This window comes from Centropristis striata, chromosome 18 (genome assembly GCF_030273125.1).
Source record: "Centropristis striata isolate RG_2023a ecotype Rhode Island chromosome 18, C.striata_1.0, whole genome shotgun sequence".
NCBI lineage: Eukaryota > Metazoa > Chordata > Actinopteri > Perciformes > Serranidae > Centropristis > Centropristis striata.
Window position 1 is genome coordinate 4980004 of NC_081534.1, and position 22600 is coordinate 5002603.

General features: G+C 39.3%; 2 protein-coding genes across 2 annotated transcripts in view; one reads left to right on the plus strand and one right to left on the minus strand.

The window, feature by feature from the left end:
- LOC131991059 (mitogen-activated protein kinase-binding protein 1-like) overlaps positions 1-16947 on the plus strand; it is a 31654-nt gene extending 14707 nt beyond the window's left edge. Inside the window, exons 15-33 of the mRNA XM_059356352.1 lie at positions 1136-1257; positions 1351-1426; positions 1519-1630; positions 1781-1844; positions 2186-2296; positions 2427-2584; positions 3677-3714; positions 4592-4783; positions 4888-5027; positions 5180-5319; positions 6709-6900; positions 7952-8018; positions 9160-9315; positions 9815-9984; positions 10288-10875; positions 11521-11608; positions 11691-11779; positions 13292-13377; positions 15139-16947. Of these exons, the coding sequence (XP_059212335.1) occupies positions 1136-1257; positions 1351-1426; positions 1519-1630; positions 1781-1844; positions 2186-2296; positions 2427-2584; positions 3677-3714; positions 4592-4783; positions 4888-5027; positions 5180-5319; positions 6709-6900; positions 7952-8018; positions 9160-9315; positions 9815-9984; positions 10288-10875; positions 11521-11608; positions 11691-11779; positions 13292-13377; positions 15139-15378 (2829 nt within the window). The 3' untranslated portion in view covers positions 15379-16947. The remainder of the gene's footprint in view (positions 1-1135; positions 1258-1350; positions 1427-1518; positions 1631-1780; positions 1845-2185; positions 2297-2426; positions 2585-3676; positions 3715-4591; positions 4784-4887; positions 5028-5179; positions 5320-6708; positions 6901-7951; positions 8019-9159; positions 9316-9814; positions 9985-10287; positions 10876-11520; positions 11609-11690; positions 11780-13291; positions 13378-15138) is intronic.
- Positions 16948-17449: 502 nt separating this feature from the next.
- Positions 17450-22230, minus strand: LOC131991567 (galectin-3-like). Its single transcript, XM_059357031.1, has 6 exons — positions 22198-22230; positions 21636-21968; positions 21204-21434; positions 20955-21043; positions 19383-19554; positions 17450-17608 (listed from the first exon to the last, which is right to left on the minus strand). The coding sequence occupies exons 1-6, from the start codon at positions 22228-22230 to the stop codon at positions 17450-17452; spliced, it is 1017 nt and encodes a 338-aa protein (XP_059213014.1).
- Positions 22231-22600: the final 370 nt, after the last annotated feature.

The window sequence follows — 22600 nt, forward strand, 5'->3', positions numbered from 1 at the left end:
CAACATGTTCCACAAAAGAAGCATTCGAAAAGCAGGTTGTTTGACTAAATGCGACAAAGGAGTCATCCTGCTGCTTACTTTCCTCTAGATTTGCTTCTGGGTCACTGGGACAATGTGCTGTTCGGTCAGAGTTGCATAAGTTACGACATTCTTCGTAAACTTAAGACACGATTGAGGCCACTGCAGTGACTCATTAAGTTTTGTAGAGCACAATAAACAATAGCTTGTTAGTCTTCAGTAAAGCCTCTCCTCAGCATCCAGATGTTTATGGATGGTTTATTTTAGAAACTTGTTGTGACAGCTCCTGCTCCAAGCAGAACATAAATGAGTATCTTTTATGTGGTCTGTTATCGTGCTCCATGTTTTAAAGGATTCTAAATGAACCATAATCGTCTTTTTTGAGTATTATTGGATGCACAAACACTGATTTTCTATGGCCCAACCTTCAAAAAGTATTTGTTTCACCAAACTTTAACTGAAGCAATGACTTGTATTTTCTGTGTTTCATGCATTTTTAACATATCAACTATGTGTATAAACCATTTTTAAGATACAAAATGTGTATTGATTTGAACTGACCTCTGCATCTTTTAGATATTTATGAATGAATTACTGAATGTGCCTACAGGGCTCCTCTTGCCTTTACTGGCAAAATATCACTCAAAGAGACATGTATTGACCACCATGAAAAGGGACAAAAACAGCAAAGACACACAGACAGACTGCAAAGAGAGCCAAAACAATACAGAGATACACAAAATCACTCTAAAGAGACACAGAGCAACTACAAGAAGGCATTAAACAATAACAAAAAGAGGCTAAAAACAAAAAAAAGTATATGATTATGGGGCTTTTTGCAGGTCTGTGCCCAGATATCTGAAAGCTTTAATCAAGTTTGCCGTTTTCTTTCTTTCCAAACATTGTTCATCATTTAGCTATTTTCACTATGTGAATCCAATAGAGATGCCATAACCAAAAGAAACCCCCACTAGACTAACTGTATGCCAGTTAAAATAGAAAGCTGTAAGCCGTCATTTTCAACATATGTGGCTTTAATATCATATGCTGTGTTTGGAATGGTGCGTTTTTCGTCCTACTCAGCACAGACCTGACAGTGTTTCTTTCTGTTTCACAGACTGACAGAGGAACAGAGTTCAGGCGTTCTCACCACATGGTGAGGAAAACCACACTGTACGACATGGGTGTAGACCCCACCTGCAAGTACGCTGCTGTCGGCTGTCAGGACCGCCATATAAGGTGAGTGTGGGGGCATGTGTGAGACGTTTTATTTTCTTTTTAACTGAGGTTACCAACGTGAAACAAAAACTCTGATTTCCCTCCTGACTGCAGAATTTTCAACATCAGCAGCGGCAAGCAGAAGAAACTGTACAAGGGATCACTGAGTGAGGACGGCAGTCTGCTCAGGGTAACTTGTTTCTCCACAGTCCACGCTCCAAATGCCACTCCCCCTTCTATATATACACAGTGTATTGACTCTTTTGTCCTCTGTCCTGGCAGGTTCAGCTCGATCCATCAGGTCAATACGTGGCCACCAGCTGCTCCGATAAAAACATCTGCATCTTTGACTTCTACACTGGGGATTGTGTCGCCACTATGGATGGACACTCTGGTAACACACACCTGCACCTGACATACCCATATTTTATGTTGTCAACCTGAGCTGTGAGTAAATTACACTTTTACAGCAGCAGGAAATGTATCACCTACAACTGTCAAGAACCATAAAATAACCTGCTTGGTCATATTTTTTGTTTTGCAGAGATTGTCACTGGGCTGAAGTTTACCAATGACTGCAAGCATTTGATTTCTGTGTCAGGGGACAGGTGAGAAACAGTCCTGTGTGTAGTTCTACTAGCGGCTCAAGAGTATAGTGGAAACAATCAGCCCTTAGAATATAACAATTCAGTTCTACTTCTAAAAATATAACAAGCATTAGTCCTATATTTAAATTTAGAGCACTAATAGCAAGGAGACATCCAAATATGAATAGTGCACAAGAATAAAACTACCTTATAAAAACAGGATTGAAGCAGCAAATTAAATCATCTTCATCCTCTGCTGCCAGAGGAAATGAGCGGGGAAATGTGTTTGCAGACAGTTTCCTCAATAGTCGAGCTGAAATGAAACGTTGAATTTTTAATGGCTGGATGCTTTTATCTCTCAGCTGTATCTTTGTGTGGCGACTGGCTCCCGAACTGACAATCAGTATGAGAGAGAGGCTCTGTCAGCTCAGACAAAACCCGAATGCACCACCCTGCAAGACCTCCAGTCTCAGGTGATGACACACACCACCTTCCATTAGTTGCACTCATTTCAAGAACCTGATGATAAAGTATATAGACTGCCAGAACGCTCACAGAATGCTCTTTTTTTTTTTTCCACTCTCTGATGTTCTCTTACTCCAGGCGAGAGGTGTATAGTGCCCCCACTCTGGGCGTTCTGTCCTCCGACAGCGACCACGAGCACGAGGAGGAGGACGGAGCAGAGAACGACCACCACAATGACCCAGAAGACACAGCAGCCAATACTTCCTCAGACAGCAGCAATGGAGAGGAGGACACAGGTACTGTCTGATTGAGAGCTGAATGAGAACATTAAACACAGTTCTCACTCTAATAGTTTATTTTAAAAAACGTTTTTAAGTTTTGATTTATTTTCCTAAATCGTGTTTTGTTTTAGTGTGGTCAAGGGAATATCCCTAAAACTGCCGTTGGGTTGTTTGGATAATACATCTCAATCTTTTATTATTTTCCTAAATGATTTATTATTCATTGTACACTCAAGGGAACTTACCTATATGATATTATTTTTGCAAATTAACTCTTCACATGTCCATTAGGTGTAACTACTTGTGTTAGAGACAAAGACTGTATAACAGAAGTTGATGCAGCCACTGTGACATCACCCATTAGTTTGTGGATTATGGTTTTGAAGCCTTGAATTTGGCAGAAGTGACCATATTTGGACAAGAGAGGGTGGAGCTCTGGAGGTTCCACAGGTCACGAGCCTTGTAACCGGCCAGAAATAAAATGCTAAGTTCCAAGCTAATGCCACCGCTAGTTAGATTTGCTTGCAAAGTGCATCTGGACAAGCTGAAACAAAGTGTATTTTCTGGAAAAGGCTGACTCCTAGAGTGTCGTCTAGTACAACCGACACTTTTAGAAGGCCAAAATGTTCAAATTAGCTTTTCTGAAATGAAAACACACTGTGAAAGAGACAACCATCTCAAACAAAAGCATGGACACCAACACTCAAAAACAAGTTCTTGGCTTTAAATGTAGACAATGCCATGAATATGCATTGCTAGGCCTCTATCCTGATTGACTATTCGCCATGGTAACCACTTGTCAATCACAGTTTTACCTTAAAGAGGACCATTTATGTTTAAAGAATGAACATAGTGATTGAGACCAACCTTTTTTTGCAGCCATTGGAGTCGCCCTCTGCTGGCCATTAGAAAGAATGCAGGTTTAAGGCACTTCTTCATTGGCTCTCCTTTTTAGACCCAGAGGCTACATCTACTCTGTCCTGACCTTTATCCTATCTGTGGAAGGCAGCTTTTGATAAAAACAAAACAAAAAAACAATGTCGACATCAAACAAGTATTGTTTCATTATTTTGAACCTTCTGATTATTGTGTTCTTTCATATAACAGGTGGCTCAGATGAAGGACAGGACTGGGAGCTGACAAAGGTTGGTGGTTTTGTTTAATATGAAAAGACTTTTTCAGTTTAAATTAAATAGAAAATAGTGGAAATGCTATGTCATGCTTTTGTATTGGAAATGTTAAATGTGAAGATCATTGTCGTAGCACCATCCCATCGTTTTTGCATCTTTTCTATTTACATAGAAATAATCTGAGCAGGAAACATATTTTCTAAAGAGCGATAATGATTGAATGATAGACAACAAAGTAGGAAGAGTGCGATGAATGAATAAATGTTCTTTATCACATTTCAAAGGGCTGCTTTTACCTGCATGTGGGTCCCTTTATATTGCAGTATGGAATATTTTTTTTAGTGTGTTTGTGTGTGTTTTTCCGTATTTTATTTTTTTGTATTATTATTTAAAAACATCCAATTTATGGGAAGTAAAGTGCAGTACCTAACAATACACAATATTTTTCCTTTATTCAGTTCCTTTTTAGTAACACTGTGTAATAATCAGTCCAGGCTCTACCTATGCAGCAGAGACAGCTGATGAACAGTTAGGCTGCAGCTCCAGTCTGCTGTCTCTTTTAGTTTTCTGTCAGTTCTTAAGAAGTGGCTTAAGGATCTTTGGCTTCACTCTACCACACATGAGATTAAATCCTCTGTGATGTACCGGGGGGGAAATACCCTGCTGAGTCTTGAAAGTGATAAAAAGCTATGTGAAATCCAAAGTGTGGCTACTAAAAATGAGATCACTCAACCTCATCTATGATGTGTACATCTGGAGGAAAATTGACACTTTTAGTACCTGTCAACTTTAATATGTGGAACTGCTGTGTGATATTTTCATTCATGTCTTTTTACACTAGAAATCATGGTTCGCTGTGCCAACTTGTACATCTTCTGTGCGTCCTTTCTAGCATGGAGCCGTCGGCCAGGTCACACCTGACTCCTCTAAACGTCCTCGGAGGCGCTGGTCTCATCGTATGGGCTCACTGGACCTGATGGTGAAATCCATGTTGGACCTGAGGCAGCTGGAGACCTTCGCTCCCAAGAAAATCCCTGCACATGACAGAGAGAGACAAAGCTCGTCCAGCCTCCAGGAGCCTGTGGTATGCATGGATCTGTTTCTAAGAGACAGAAAGAGGGAGCTGTCTATATGGATCTATGTGTGTGTAATTGCACTGCTAAGTCACCTCATTTTCTGCAGCTGCAGTCGGAGGAGAGAGCCAAGAGGCATCGGCCCTGGCCACATGCTGACTGGCTGTCCTCACACCCATCCAAGGGCATCAGGGGGGCTGATGGAGCCGTGCTGTACCCCGAGGAAAAAGCGGGCGATGCAAGTCTGCAGGGCAGGTAAATCCCCACTCAGTACACATGCTTTCACTCCAGTGATCACAATGACACTGAAAGAGAACAAAAGTGCTTTTCTATTCTTGGTTTAATGTTTCCCTCCGCCCCCCCGTTTCCTCATTGTTTCTGCCTCTCTCTGTGTTTTCATACGTCAGTGATTACATGGTGAAGGAGCAGCACTGCAGGATGCAAGGACGAGGAATCCGCAGTGAGACTAAGGAAAGCCGCAGCCCGGACAGCGCTTGCTCTCTGGGATACGACAGCAGGGACTCCAGTCCTGATCGTGTCCTGGATGGTGAGGTTTTACTCTGGTGACAACAATAAAACACATGACAACTTAAAACAGACAAAAAACTATTAAAGGACTACACAATAAGGATTTAGATGAATTCCATTTAATAATGAACTTTTGCTTGAATGAAAACCCAAGGGCATAAAAAGTGAATTTTAGCATTTTTACATGTCAACAATTTGAACAATTCTGATTTTAGCACCCCCCGGTGGTCCTATCAGAAAACACCCTGTGACAGACAGTACATGCAGCTGTCTTTTATAGACTGATTGACCATTTTTCTGCAAACAAAAAATCAAGAAACTAATTTTGTACTCACTTTAAAAACATTATTCTGATATCCTTAGTGGACAAACTATCAATATAAAAAAAATCTCCATTATATTGCAGCATATTGTTGTTGTTGTTTTACTTTCATTGATTTAACTTTTTTAACATACTCCAAAACTTTTATTTTTCAGAATTGTAACCCTTTAAGTACCAGTTTGTTTACATAAGGTCAATGTTGTTATAACATTAGGGTGTTTTCTTCAGAGGATATGTCAATGATTAACATTTATTTACATACAAACATTTTTATTTATTTTTTAAGTGTCAGGTTTTTAAAAAATCCCACTATTTACCTTAGTGTACAACAATGTCCCCTTCCTGAAACTGCTATAAAATACAAGATATTATTATTTTCAGCTTTAACTGAGTTAGATTTTAACCAAATCCTGCAGTGCTCCATGACACAGTACAGCAGCAATAACTCAGTATGAACAAGTAAAATTGATGGCTCAGTCTGGTGGGAAAATAGTACAAATTTGAGACCAGTGCTTCATGCGTGTTTTAGCTATACCATTTATTTAAGACTTACTTATTAAGTCTAAAACTTAAATCAGTTATTCATTTAAGATGCTAAAGTCATACAATATTTTGTACACGTACCTGTTTTCAGTGAAGGTTTTTCCCGCTCCTATATCATATCTTTCTTTAATAGTAGAATGAACTTGAATCAAACAAACTAATGTCTAAGGAATTTCAAATAGGTGTCAAAGTCACACTTGTATGCTATATTTCCATATTTTTCTGTTTCAAGTCATAAATGTCTTCGCGAAATGTGTCAAGTGCTGGATTTAAAATGAAAAGCTAAAATGTACATGAAAGCCATGATATCTCTCAACATACAGTGGAGCTGATACCCGCCGAGAGGGATTTGAGCACACAGAGGCTGGGATTTTTTTCCAGTTTCAGACCTGATAGAAACATGTCTTATACTACGACCACATAAGCCTCAGTGTTCTGGTTGGTCATTTGTTAAGGATTATCTGCTGTATGCAGTAGATTTTCCAAGGTCATGGAGTGTTTGGAAAGTTCTCTCTCTTATCTTTGTCTCCTTTGTGCTCTCAGATTCTGCAGATGTGGAATCCCTGGGCCAAGACAGCTCTGACGAGGAGAATGAAGAGAGGGAGGAAGAGGAGCCAAAGACGGAAGTGACGAGTATGGACGAGGCCCTGAGGACCGTGACTGACACTGCTGACTGTGGTCAAGAAGATTCCCACAAGCAGGACTTTGAGACACTAGAAGGGAGCTGCATTATGGGTAGGAGAACCCAACAATCACATGCAACTTTACAGGAGACTTTTTACATTTTGGGGAAAAGACTGATTCTCTTTCTTGCTGCGGGATTGTTGAAAAGATTTATACCTGTACCATTTCTGCAGATAAATATGAAGCTACAGCCAGGAGATGGTTAGCTTAGTCTATCATGAAGACTTTAAGCATGAGCAAACAGAACCTGGATCTGTCTAGGAAGAAAATCCACCCAATACCTGGGAAACTTACAGAAGCTCGGGTTGAGGTTGAGGGATCATAAGGCTGACGAAAATTTGGATGACGAAACATTTACACACTAGTATTTCCAGTCTTAACGCTAAGCTATGCTAAGCTAAGCTAACTTTCTTGTAGTAGTTTCAAATTGTACAGACATATGACGCTGGTATCTATCTTTTTTATTTCACTCTGGGCAAGAAAATGAAAACAGTTATTTCCCAAAATGTTGAACTCTTCCTTTAAAGCAGTAGTTCTCAACATTTTTGAGTCGCGACCCCCAATTTAACATGCATGTTGTCTGCGACCCCCGCTCACTGAACACAATCTCACACGCACAGTTCAGATCACCCAAAAAAGACACAAAATGACCAAAAAAAAGACACAAAATTACCAAAAAAGACACAAAATGACCAAAAAAGGAAACAAAATGACCAAAAAAAAGGAAACAAAATGACTTAAAAAAAGACACAAAATGACAACAAAAAAAGACACAAAATGACAAAAAAAAAGACACAAAATGACAAAAAATAACAAAAAAAAAACAAAAATGACCAAAAATGTTGTGTTCAAAATGATTTGGCGACCCCCATAAATCATTTCACGACCCCAATTGGGGTCCTGACCCCAAGGTTGAGAATAGCTGCTTTAAAGGACATCACATGCATTCAGACACACAAACAATATTGATTCACTTTTTAGTTTCTTGTCCACTTTCTGTTTCTCTTTTATTTTTTTCCTTGTCACTGTTTTTTTCCCTCTCTGCCTGCGTCTCCAGTTTCCTTTTTGTTTTTTGTTTCTAATGCTTGATGTCTCTCCACAGCCGAGCAGAGCAGAGTCCCTAGGCTCAGTATGTCTTCACGCTTCCTGGCCAGAGGACATAATAACAGGTACTGTTGACCACTTCAGACCAGTGTGGATTCACAGCTATAATTACAAACCCATGTGGAATCACGCACACTGCTCTGCTAAACCATCTGTGCACATTCCCGATCTAGCCAAGCTGTCAGTTTAAAATGACATTGTTATACCGTATATTTGGGCAATTTTGTCTAGCAACATTGTTTTTTTACCTAGAAACTTTTACATTATTGTTTTGTATTTATGGATGTGCAGCAACATATTTGACTGTAAAACACTGTGTGATTTAAATAATAGTTTGACATTTGTTAAAAATGCTTATTCGCTTGCAGAACTAACATGACATATGGATATCTGTCTCATGTCTGTATGTTAAAGATAAAGCCTAAATCAGCAACTGGTTAGCTTAGCTTAGCACTAAGGCTGGCTCACTAATTAACATGTTAAATGTAAAGTGTGTATACGACAATTTTACAAGGGGATATGTGTCAGGGTATTTCTTGACCAGTAACCTCATGGAGGCTCTTCTGGTTGCCTGGCAACTGTTCCTGGCCAAGAAATAGTTCAGCACATAATTCCCCGAAAAATTGTTTTTACACTGATTTTCTACAGAATGATATAACATGTTTATGAAGAAGCTGTAGAGGTGCTGATAGGCTGTAGTACTTGTATACGGAGTCGGACTATGTGCTTCCCTGTTTCCTGTCTTTGAGCTAAGCTTAACTGGCTGCTGGAAATAGCTACACATTTGATGATAAATCTATTAATCTTCTCATGTAACTCTTAGCTAATCTCCCAAAGTCAACACCTACTTTGTTATGACCGATGCATAGTCTTTTGTTGTTATAATTACTTGTTATTTTATAAGATGACAATCTCTGTACAGCTAGAAATGTAGCTACAACTAGCATCAGTTTAGCTTAGCTTAGCACAAACAGCGAGCCTGGCTCTGTCCACCTATATGTATTACCACTGCTAGTCTTCGTGCTAAGCGAAGCTAAGTGACTTTTGGGGGTCAAATTTACTACAGAGACATGATAGTGGAATTGCACTCTGCAAAAGAACAAAACAAATATGAATTTTTATGTTAAAATATACCATTAGCTTCCCATATATAAATACGTTGTGTATTTGACTCCCCTGACCCTTTACTGCCTTCTGTCTGTGTAGGAGCATGCCTCCATTTGCCAAAGTGCATGGAAAGGAACAAGGGAGCCATTCTGCCAAGCCCCCTGTGTCAAAAGTACGGCCCTTGATGGAAGATAGCCAGAGCAGAAACATGGAAGACAAGACCCCTGTGTCCCCTGGCAGGATGGAGGGGCCAAAGTAAGAACACAAACTAGGATCTGCATGGGGTTTATTTTTAGATAAGTGCTGCTTTGGCAGACTTGGATTAATGAATCATAAATGCAAAAGATCAAAAAAAGCACCAAAGGTACTCTGTTTGCATAAATAAATGATTCTAAAACATTAATAGAGCCACATGGAAAGAATGCAATGTAATACATACTTTTGACAAAACAGGACTTTTCTGAGGTCACACTAGGCTACTATGTTTAGAGATTTTATTTTGAAAATCGTGCTGTAACTAACAGATTAATTATGAATAAGGGTAAACAAAAGTGGGAGAAACTGAACTCTCATCTAAAGTAATTATGCACATGCAAACAAACTTAACTAATACACTACAGTGTTGCCAAAATGTAGGACAGACACGAAAGAAAATAAAAAAGCAACTGATATTTACTGTGGTTGTGTTTTTGCTATTTTTGTGACTGAATTATTGTGTGCAAAGTGATCTTACAGCTGCTGTGTTGCCTCTCAGCAGAATTGATGCTTCAGAGAGCGACTGTGTCCTCAGACCCCAGAAGAAAAGGAAAAACTCAGGGTTCCACCTGTGGAGGTTGTCCAGCCCTCCATCCAGAGCACCACTGCTGCAGGACAGAGCCACATGTCTACAGAAATCTCAATCAGCCCAGAACCTGGCCTCAGACTGTACGTTTCATCACCATTTTGTTGATTTATTATTTACTGTAATTTCTGTTAACTGTTCGGATCAGATTATTTAATGAGCTCCATTAGATGCATAATTTGAGATAGTTTAACTGCCTCACGAGTGCATTTAAGCTTAAATTGTATGGGGATCCTCTCGTAAAATATCCAAAATAAGTCACTCTAACTTTGGATAATTACCTGGAATAGGCAATTATACATTGATATGATGTAAAACTCAAGTCATCCAGTTAATTCCTAACAATTTGACACAACATGACTTCCACTTCTTCATTTTCTCTCCAGCTCCTCACTCCCCTGTGCCCTCTGGTGACCAAAGGGAGTTGCGCAAGAGGCCTCAGCAGCTATTCCTGGATCAAGACACTCCTCAGCCTTCCTTCCACTTTTCTTCACCCTCCTCTGGGTCCCCTCAGTCTCCCCGGTCCCCCCTACCGTGGGACAGCCCCAAACTCAAGCCCCAGCACACCTACATGAACCCCACCGCCAGCTCCATGGCCAAAAGCAGCCGCTCCACCTCGCTGGGAGAGGTTATCCCGACAGGAACTCCACCCAGCTCCCCCTCCTTCCCCAGGAACAGGAGGTCTTATGCGGAGCCGGAGTTCGAACCTCCCGTGACCACCTCGTCTCCCGTCACCGCTTTCCCTTCTACAGTCTCATTGTCTCTCTTACCGTGTCCTCTACCAAACAGCCGCTCCCCAACTCCTCCTCATCTTACAGCTACAGTCTCACCCACTCCTGTTACCCAGAATGTCCCACCCTCCCGCATCCCGCTTCCCAAACAGCCTCTCAGTCCTCGCCGCAGCCTCTGCCTGGAGGTGCTGCCCAGCTTCAGTCGGTCTGCAGACCCTGGGTGTGATGTCACAGGAAAGAGAGGTAAGACAGCCATCTATATGCTGTACATGTGACACATAAATGCACAAGTGAGGAACTTAACCCATAAGAACCCATGGTGACACCCGTGTAACAAACACGTTGAGTCTTCTATATTTTGTTACTAAGCTAAGTTTAAACCCATTTAACAATTCTTATCCGTTACTAGGGTGTCCTGTATTGCATTTAACTTGTATGACCATATTTCCTGAACAAATTAAAGTCACAATTTTGATAAACAAAAACACACATGGTTATTTGTATTTATTTATTATGGATTTATTATTATTATGCTACTTAAAAACAAATCTAAAAAATGATTTGTTGTTAAACAGAACTAATAATGTCACAATTTTGATAGATGTTGTGGAGATGCAGAGAAAAAGGCAAATTTGTGTCTATTTTTTTTACATTTTAAAATACGAAATATTATAAACATAAATATTATAAACATAAATACTATAAGCGCCCAATGTAATGTTTATGTCACATCACAGATCTTTGACATTTAGGGATAGTGTTTTTGAAAACACATCAGAAATGGTGGTATATCCCCCATAACTTTCCTTTAAGGATAACTGGGTCTGGGTTCTTATGGGTTAAAAGCAGATTTCTTGTGTTTGATTTTTTTGTACATGTTGTCTTCAGTACTGGGCAGGCATCAGACTCTAAGTTTGGACCCTGCTTTGCCAAGTTCCCTTCCAGTGAGGCAGAAGAGAGACTCCATCTCAGACAGGTACACCCCTTCTCAACATTTAGCTGTATTCTGATTGAGAAGCTTCCAGAACTGACACACATTTTTTGACATTTCTTTTCAGTGCCAAGGAGCAAGGACAGGTGGCCGTGGCCAAAGAGTGCCCTCTGGTGCCGGAACAGGTCCACACATCGATCTCTGCTCCCCAGCCAGGTCTGGCTTCCCACAACTCTTTTATCAAGCTTTCTGTCGCTGCCGTTGCTCCTCTCCATCCCAGCGTCTCTTCACAATCCTCGCCCTCTGCCTTCTGGCCTGTCTGTCATCCTGCTTGTGTGTCTCACGTTCCCCCGTCTGTCTCTATGCAATCATGCTGTCAACACTGTGATTACATGGGTGACTGTGCAGATGAAGGGACATAGGAAGTTTTTTGGATTCGGGCTATCCGGATATCCAGTTTTGGTGACAACTTCTATGGCATCATGTCATCACGGCATCACCATATAATGCATCAAAAACTTATTTTGCATTGTAATTTCTTTACAGCACTGCATAATATTAGTAATAAACACTCATAATGATTCATAATGCTTGATACTAATAATAATAATAATAATAACAAATTATAAAGCATTTATAATGACTTATAAGGTCAAATATAATAATACTTTATAATTGCTGATTATAAGTGATGTGGTTCCAGCCCTTTTTGAGTTTTCGCTTTACTTTTTATGTTGGAAAACCATGTCAAATATTAATATATTTAGTATTTTTACGTACATAAAACATGTCTGGAGCGTGAACTATTTAAAATCCAAATGTGAGTTCTGGGAGGTGAATATAGAGTCTGTAAGCACACCTGTACAAAAGTGTACAAAAAGAAGAAATAAATATTTAAATATCACAGTTATTATCAAACCAGTTCTACTCTCAGGTTTGTTTTGAGATGTGTTAATGAGACACCAAGATTTACTGCAGCAGCCTTGAACACTTGAAAATCTTAACAGCTGACGGCTAAAAAAATTGCTCCTCATATCATCCCTGTCATGTCTGCACACAGGATATTGGGCCTGATAATCTAATGGAAAGACTGCAACGGAGTCCCTTTCTATGATAAAACAATAACTGCCTATTATTCAACATCATGCTTTGATATATAGAGCCACAGTTAAGTGAAGCGCTGCTGCAGATTGTTTTCCCTCACATAGCTCACTTCCTCCGTAAATAAATGTATCTAATAGAGTTCAAATGCTGAGATGAATCTTAAAATAACTTCTTCATCCTGTTCTTCACGCTTGTGTGCCTGCTGTTCTGTGGATGATAACTGCCTCACAAAGGCAACAGATTTCATTTCATTTCAATTTGAGAACACAGAAACCATAAATGCCATTAAGTGATATCCAGTCCACATTTGTACCTCCAACTGCGTTTTTGCCGAAGGATATAAACTGTGAAATCATTTTTCTCAGTTCCACCGCTCACACAGCTCTTGCTCTCTGCCTTTGTACAGCAGCCTCCTTGTGTGCTTTTTTTTTCTTTTCTGCTACCAAGTTTTTCCTTGTTCTTTAATGTTCTTGAACCTTTTGCTCAACATTTACTGTGTGCCTACTTGGTTCGATAACACCGTGTTTGTGTGCATACGCTGTACACTATGTGCGTCTCTGTGAACACTGGGATTTGCCACATGCTGCGCTGTGCTTGAAAGAGTCCCTCCCTCTCTCTCTGCAGATCACTCCATCACCTTGGAAACTTGTAGGCAGGCTGTTAAAGAGCTTCACAACAGTCTGAGGAAAACCGCCATGCTCTACACTACGGTCAGTGTGTGTGTGTGTGTGTGTGTGTGTGTGTGTGTGTGTGTGTGTGTGTGTGTGTGTGTGTGTGTGAAAATGAGAGTCGAGATGAGGCTGAAATAGAAAACATAGAGAAGAGTGATAGGAAAGATAGAGTTATTTCATGCCTGTTAATGCTGCCACGCTTGTCCCTCTTATTGTCGTAAGTGGTATTTGTAGAGATTACTGTTATTTTCGTCATTTTCAAAATCCAACGACTTCTTTAAATGCACCATTTTGTATAATTGTACTTTATGGATGCTGCTCTTTGCACATCTCATCTGTGTGGAAAGCCATTTTACATTTTTACTTTATTAAAGGCAATCCACAGAAAGGTGTGTCTACTTTGATAACACTTTTAATGTTGTTTTATTAAGCAACAGTGCCAATCACTGGCTGGTTACAGCTTCTCAAATGTGAGAATGTACTGCTTCTCTTTGTTTTAAATGATAGTAAAATAAATATTTTGGGGTTGTTGACTGTTGCTAGGACAAAACAAGAAGTTTGAAGTCCTTAACCAGTATCATTTCAGTTGAAATCATTCAATTATAATGCTTCAGAAGGGGAAAATATGTAAACAAAACTCCTTGGTAAAGTTTAGGTAACAAAATGACAAGATTATGGTTTGACCTAAAATAACTACGTTTGTCAGGTAACTCAAGTCAAGATGTGTCTTAAACTAGCATTCTCTCTAATGACCAGCGGGGGGCGCCTCCACTGGTTGCAAAAAGACGTCTGTTGTGTAGGAGTCTATAAAAAAATGACCCAACTTCTTACTTGACTTGAAAAATGTGGAACTGGTAACTTCAAAACAGTAGTGCACAAATCAGTGACTGACAATGCGTTGGCTAGTTCCACTTTTATATCGTATATTTTAGTTAAAGCAAAGCCCATTTAATCTGCTGATAAGATTCAAAGCAGCTTCTTAGGGATACAGCTTATTAAATACGGTAATAGATTAATTTACTGATCATTGCCTGTAGTAATTGTTTGGTAAAAAATGACCATCACATGTTCCAGGAGTCCAAGGTGATATTTTCATAAATGTTTTCTTTTGTTCAACAGTGCAAAACCCAAAGTAATATGCTGAATATTAAAATCGTTTTCAACTTATTTCTGTCAATTGACAAAACGTTTAAGATGGAGAATAGATTTAGATTAATCGATAATTAACCCATAAGAACCCAGAGCCAGTAATCCTTAAAAAGGAAAATTATGGGGGATATACCATAGACCAAGTGGACCTTATGATATATCTTATTTTTAAATGAATAAACTAGACACCTTTTCTGCTTACAGAAACACAAATTTGCCTTTTTCTTTGCATCTCCACCACATATATCAAAGTTGTGACTTTAATAGTGCTGTTAGACAACAAATTCCATTTCAGATTTGTTTTTAAGTAACAAAATAATAAATCGAGAATAAATAAATATAAATAACACTGCCTTATTGGACGGCTTCTCAACAAGGTACTGTAGCTGTAGAACACTAAAAAACACACTTATGTACTTGAGGAAACATACATGAACATTACTAGAACATTAAAAATGTTTGTGACACCCATGTCACCGTGGGTTCTTATGGGTTAAAAGAAGTGTTGGTTGTGACCCTACTTGAGTTTTTCAGTAATGAAATTCAGTAATCAGCTTCTGGGCCACACATGGAGTTTCATCTATAATCTTAATAATGAACACATCAAACAGTGAAAGACACTAACAGACTGTTTGTTTTCATTAACACCAGGTGCTACAGTGTGGCCAACAGGCCAGTGAAGAACACCAAGAAATGAGGAGCATCCTGTCCGAGGCCCTGTTCACCGTCAAGACTGAGCTGGACTCTCTGCCTCAACCGTCCTCACAATGTGAAAGGCCCCAAGTGGACCAGGGGGTCAAAGGTGAAGGAGACAAGGCTTTGGCTCTGCTGGAGCAGTACGCTGAGCTGCTGCTGAAGTCTGTGGAGAGGAGACTGGATACCAAGACATGAGGAGACGGACTGATGTTTGACATGTGTATGTCCATGCACACATAAAAGCACTGTGAATCTACTTGTTATTTGCACTGAACACTTTATTGATAGACTGAATGCTGAAAAGATGTCATTATTTTTAGATAGGCTGAAAGAGATGAGTGCTGAATGAGTGAATGAATGCATGGAAGAAGAAAAAAAATCGCCTTATTTTTCAAGTTGCCACAGCTTTTCTTTCTCTGTTTTCTACTAAAATAAAAAATCGAATTTCATAAGTGTAATGAATTATGCTGGTTATGAAAGGAGACACCAAATGGACAAAGATGATGAGGTTACATTGAGAGCACAGGCAGTCAGAAGATGAATCAGAGCCTTAGCAGTAGTAAGACTCTAAGAATAAAAATGTTAAACTTGTCCTTGGGGTGGAATTACAGCAAGTAGCACAGAGCCATTCAAATCTAAAAGGTTTATGCTCGTGGGTGATATGAATGTGCTCAGCAATTTTCATGGAAATATGTCAATTGAACTGCTGTATCTTCTATCTCGCATTTAATATTCATATTCATGGCCAAATGAGTACACATTTTAAGTTCATAAAGCATCCAGAATGTAATGAATGGGTTCATCCTCTGGGGAACTGGGACATGTAAATTGTATGACTATCTTGCTTCTGTAGATGTTCTTGTATAATTAACCCGTCTGCTTCACTAGGGACATTTTTCGCCTTTTTAATTATTTCTTTTTAATTTTGAATCAGTGTTATTTGGCATGCATTTTTGCAAGAGTTAACAGGTTTTGTGTTTTGTATTTTAAATAATAATAATAATAAATTGTGCAGTCAAAATACAGACACTCAGATCCTTAAGGACAAAAATGTCCCCATTTAAACCCAATAAAACCACAATTTTTTGTCAGCCGTTACAGCATAAAACCATGCATTCTTTTATATTATACTTTCTATCCAAAGCCCTGGCTTCAAAATTGTGTTTTTTATTACTTTCCACCAGATTCAGCCATTTCCTCATGTTTGCCCTATGGGCCAAATACATGCTATTCTTCTGGTTTCTGGTCTCGAAGGACATCAGAGCAACAACAAGTGAGGCACAAGGGTTAAACGAGTTGTTCTTATTGTGACACCCATGATTAATCATGTGCTGGGGTTGCAATTTTCAATCATTCCAGTTATAAAGACATTTCATACCAAACCAAAGTGTTGGACGCAGCTAATATCTGCATCCTCAGGCTAAACTGCTTCTGTTAGGGACCACATAGAGATGGAAATGTTAAAGTATGTTCAGGTGAGAGGTTTGAAGATGTTGAGGTGTGAGGATAGAAATGGTTTTATTGAGATATGAGGTAAGAGTCTGATGAAGGACCTGGACAGATGTTTTGTTTAGGCTGTGTAATCTATATTTTTGTGCTAATGGTGTCTCCCTAATCACAGAGTAATGTTGCTATAACTAATTCATGTATGTATATCATAACTAGTCTGTTACATCATGTTCTTTTGTTCATTTGTGCAAGTTTTCATAATGCTGATTCTCATGTTTATGGGATTTTATACTAATTCAAACTCTTGTACTGTTATTCTTCAAGCTCTCAAAAATTAAACAATGAAGAGTATTAGACCAGCTTTCTGAATGATTTTATTCACGAATTACCACAGTTAGCATACTACTTTTTTTTTTTTTTTACCATAGAAGCACATGTATAATTCCCAGTTAGAAACAATTTAATAATATAGAGAATATGGCATACAATAAATACAGTAGCATCTATATAGAGAAGAAAGCTTTGTGTGTATTAAATGGTTAGCTATGTGGTGGAGGAAGTTTCATATTATAGAATGAGCTCAGCTCATGTCATAATTAAAATTACATCACATACTAACACACATATGTTTGATCTATTAGCATCATGATAAATAAATGGAAGGATTTAGTTCTAGGAGAAAAAGAGAGATGTAGCGTTTAGATGGTGTGTGCCAATGTAAATTTCTATATGTCTTTTTATGCATTTATAACAGACTCACACTGCATCCTTGGTGTGTTGATTCATATACTACTGTATGTGAGTAACAGTGTGTTTCCTAGGGCAGTGTCTCTACATTGACACAGGTGAGGACGACATCATGCAGGATGTTGATTCTGTCGATCTGGTTGAGCTCTCTGATTCGGTGTTTGAACTCGAACAGCGGGAGGTTGTTCACTGCCACCCTGAACGCCTCCTGAGTGCACAGGATCTTCATCTGGAACAAAGAACAACACCAATAATGCACCTATAATATGTTTTCTTTACACTTTTGATAAAAGTGTGAAGAAAAAACACACAATTTCATCGCAAATCCTTTAGGAAGAGTCAATCTGGAGGGTCAAATCTTCTAACTGGAGCCCCAAAACGAAAAAAAAAAGATTAATAGTAGAATTTGAATGATCTAATGCCAGAAAATTTAACCTCACTAAATGGAAAATACAAACTAAACTTGAAGGAAAAGTCTGTGAGCTTAGTTGGTATTGCTGTCAGTAAACATGGACAGAATTAGCTCCTCAGGTTAGTAATGTCTTGGCGATGCCTGTAAAGCATAATTGTTATTGATGTTATTGAGCAACATGAGACCCCCACTGACCTCCAGGAGTCTTCCTGCAGTGCAGCAATTCCCTTATCTAGGACCCTCTTGCACAAACGATTTTCCAACCTTTTCCAAACGTTAGCCTGATGTTAACCATGAGAAAGTGACCTAGAGTCAGTTAAAGGCACCATGTGTAGCATTATGTAACACCAAAGTATTAGTGTTAAAGTATTACCACAAACATATGAGACCATGGTTAAAACGATTAGTAGCTTCTGTTCATGTTATTTATTTGTGTTGAAGAAAGCAAATGGGTTAGTAGCAGTGGGATACACTGACATAGGTAAACACGTCTCCAAAAGAATGTGGTAATGATTTATTGATGTAGAAGGGATAGTTGGGATTTATTGAAGTGGGGCTGTATGAGATACTTACCCATAGTCTGTGTATTACCTACAGTACCCTTTAAAACCCCAAAGTCACACAATAAAACAAACCACTCGAGGCAGTGGCAGAGACAGTGCACTGTAAAAAAAACCCTGTTGTTTTTACGGTAAAAAACCGGCAGCTGTGGTTGCCAGAACTTTACCGTAATAAATATGGTAGAACTTTTTTTAATATTACGGTAAAAAGATATTGGCATTGTTGATTTCACGTTTAAGATTGCCATTTTATTCCATTTTTTACTGTATAAATAAAAGGTTTTTCCATCAAAAGAAACACTGTTTTGCCATATAATTGACAAGCAAATACTTTATAAATGAAAATGCATAAATTAAAGATTTTACCATTAAATATTACAGTATATTTTTGTTAGCGATATGGTGTTTAGTACATTTAACAGTGAGACAAAGTACTTTTTACAAAAGATAAATGCAAAAATGACAATGGCGGCTTGTATATATATTATATTAATTACATATTACAGTGTATTTTACACTGAGTAATGTATTTTCCCCAAAACAAAACTGTAAAAAATACTGTTTTGGCTGATATATACATTTACGGTGTTTCATTGTTACTGAAACTGAATTAAATCATTTATCATTTTACGGTCTTTTACTGTCATGGTTTAGCAGTTTTTCACCGTAAACTCTACAGATATTTTTTACAATGTGGTTCTCCTGTTTTCTGTGAGGTTAAATTACTGTTTTTGTCAAAGGACTCTGGTGGCTTTCAAGAAAGTATAAGTAACAGTTTCATTTCCCTGTAAGCAATGCTGCATCCATCAACTGCATTGCTTAGCTTCAGTAGCAGTATTCCTGTCTGCTTCTACAAACTGATCATCTACTGCAGGTAATACGCAGACAATCGATAAGTACGTCATACAGCCTTCACTTCAGAACATCCAAACTATCTCCCTAACATGCTACACATAGCAACTTTAAGCGCCACTTTTCAGTCTATGGTGCCCCGTCTGATCTCTCTCTATCGTTCAACGTTGTGGACTCACCTCAAATGGGCTTCCAAGAGCGAAGGGGAAGGGTGCTTTCAGGTCTCTCTCCTCTGGGCCCCAGCGCTCAGCCAGTTTGTGGTTACGGACCAACACCTGTTTGCCCCCCTCACTGAAGCGGGGGTTGATGTGAAAGGCAATGTCGTTGCCTCTCAGAAAGTTCACTGTGAACCTGAAGAAGACCGAAGCTGGTTAGATGGTCACTGACGCTGTGTGGTCTCATTTGACTAAAGCTTGTCTGTCCTTCACCAACTGCTAAGATTTGAATAATTTCTATGAATTTAAAAAAAATGACTTTACTTACTAAACTTATGCCACACACATAACATACTTAAATTATAACATGCGCAAGGACTATTCTGAGGTGTTGGAAGGAACCCCAAGCTCCCACACTGAGTCTGTGGAAAACACAGATGATGGAGACTGTGGCATGTGAGAAGATGTTGGGGAGATTAAATTGTGAAAATGATATGATAAAAGAAAAATGGGATAGTTTTGGTAAGCAGATTTGTCTTGTTTTTAGTTACTTTATTTTCAGATTTTGTATTTTATTTATTTACTATTATTGTATTTATTTATTTATTCATTTATTTATTTTATTATTATTATTATTATTATTATTATTTTATGACCTCCATCCTGTCTGGTTTGTTTGATGTTCGTTTGTATGTTGTAAAAATGAAAAGATAATAAAAACTTTGAATAAAAAAAAAAAACATACTTAAATTATTTGTTCTATTTCACCGGTTGACCTCCGTCTGGTATTATTTGCCATAGCCGGGCACATCCATCCACAATGTCACACTTTCCAGTCTTTCGCTCGCATTTTGGAAAAGATCACCACCACCAGTGTAGGTAGAATTGATTTTAGACATATTTAACAATCTACGGGTGAAATTTAATTTGTGTACTTGGAGATTTTCATGTCTAATTACAATACAAAAGTAAGTCTGATGAGAGAAACCAGTAAGAACTTTTAGGTGACGATCTTAAAAAGTCTGTCTGTATTTTCACTGTACTGTATTTTATTGTGAAGGACGGATTTATGGTCTGGGTGTGTTGATAACTATGGTTGATAGCTATGGTGATATGTATTTGGCTTACCACAAACCCATTGTTTTGCTAGAAGATGGAAGTGACCGATCTGTGATAAAGATAGCACACGGCTTATTTACCATCATTATAGTCCTTTTGCTCACTCTGGTAAACCCAAGGTTAATCTACATGGTTAAAACTATATACGGTTTGAAAGATAAGAAGTTAAACTCTAGTTTCACACCAATTAAATATTTTGGAAACATAACACGATCATTTATATTAGTAGTTAATGTGAAATTTTGAAAGAACATTAGCCAAAAACCCGGCCGACTCGGGATATAGTGACTCTAGTTCTGTCTGTTCTGACCGTAATTGACAAAATACTTTTACTTTGAAATGTAATACAGTTTAATTTTATGGGGACATAATTTTAAAGTGACATGTTCTTTATTTTGTTTTTTTCCTATAGAATATGAAAAAAATGTATTTAGTAAAAAGAATGGTTCAGGAGGTGATCTATGTAACTCAGCTTACATTTTAGCATTAGGTTTGACATGGCCCAAGATGGTCATCATCATCTTGTCGTAGACCCCTCGGGCCAGGTTCAAGTTGTATGGCACACTCTGAACAACAAGAGAGAGAAAAAACTGAATTAAAGCAGCCAGTGATTAAACTCACAGTATGTATACCCATCAGTATTCTCTTTAAGTCTCTGTCTTTTGTTTACATGAGACAAGAAGACTCTAAGGTGCACACAGGTCAGATTGTTTGCATTTGACTCACGAGAGGGCCAGATGTTGGTGGAAGCCAGTGTGGAGGCATTATAGTCGGGGTCTGTCCAGGCCATCCTGACTGTCCTGGGTTATAAGGCCATCCAGGGTGAGCAGGCCAGCCTGGCAGACGGACGCTGGAACCAGGAGCTGGTGCAGGGACTGGGTGTGGAGTAGGAGTTGGAGCTGGAAGTGAAACTTGAGCAGGAACTTGAGCAGGAACTTGAGCAGGAACTTGAGCAGGAACTTGGACAGGAACTTGAGCAGGAACTTGAGCAGGAACTTGAGTGGGAACTTGAGCAGGAACTTGAGTTTGAATTGGAGCTGGTGGCTGAGGAAGCTGGTACTGGGGAGTTTGGTACTGGGGAGTTTGGTACTGGGGGGTTTGGTACTGAGGGGCCTGGTACTGAGGGGCCTGGTACTGAGGGGCCTGGTACTGAGGAAGCTGGTACTGGGTGCCTGACCAGCAAGGCTGGCAGGGCTGCCCTGGAGCCTGCCCTGGAACTTGAGTTGGAGCTACAGTTGTGGCAGCTGCAGGGGCTGGTGTTAAGGCTTGAGCTGATGTTGGAAATGAAACTGGAGCAGGGACAGAGACGGGAGCTGGCTGAGTCCCAGGCCAGCAGGGGGTGTTAGGCTGGCCAGTCCAGCACGGTGCAGGCTGGGTGGACTGTCCCGTCCATGCAGGGAACCCAGCTCCAGCCTGCGGCAGATTTGGCCAAAGGCTGTTGGTCTGTGGGGCAGAACCAGACGGGCAGTTGCCACACAGAGCGTCAAAATGCTGGGAGGGAGGTGGAGAGGGGGGAGTTGGAGAGAGAGAAGGGTCAGGGTCAGGGTCAGGGTCAGGGTCAGGGGCAAGAACGGACATACGAGGAAGAGAGAGGGTTGACAGGATGGAGGACACCAACTTGCAGTTGCAAAACATAGCCGATTGACATAAGCAAAGATTCAAGCATTCATATTTAGATGGAAAATGTGAAAATTGTTGCAATGATTTTTATCATTCTTACCGGTGTAGAGATCTGAGAGTTACTTACATCCATGCTGCCTGCAGAAACAAGATCAAGTACACTTTTATTTATTTTACAGCTTTTATTTAAATCACAGACAAGTCTCAAAGGACTTGATAGACAGAGAAAACTGAAGAAAGAACAAAACCAAAATAGATCATAGTCTGTAATCACAAAGAAAAATGAAAATAACATGGAAACTAACAGCATACCAAACTAAAACTAAGAAATAAGTCATTAATTTATTTTCTACAAGCTACAGAAACATGCACTGCAGTCAGAGTGAGCTTTAATGAGCTGCACAGAGAGGAAATAGTTCTCTAGGTGACCACCAGAGGACTCTACAGCTTTTCAAGATGTCAAAGTATCAGCAAGGCGTGCTCTGAATGATTGACTGTCTCCA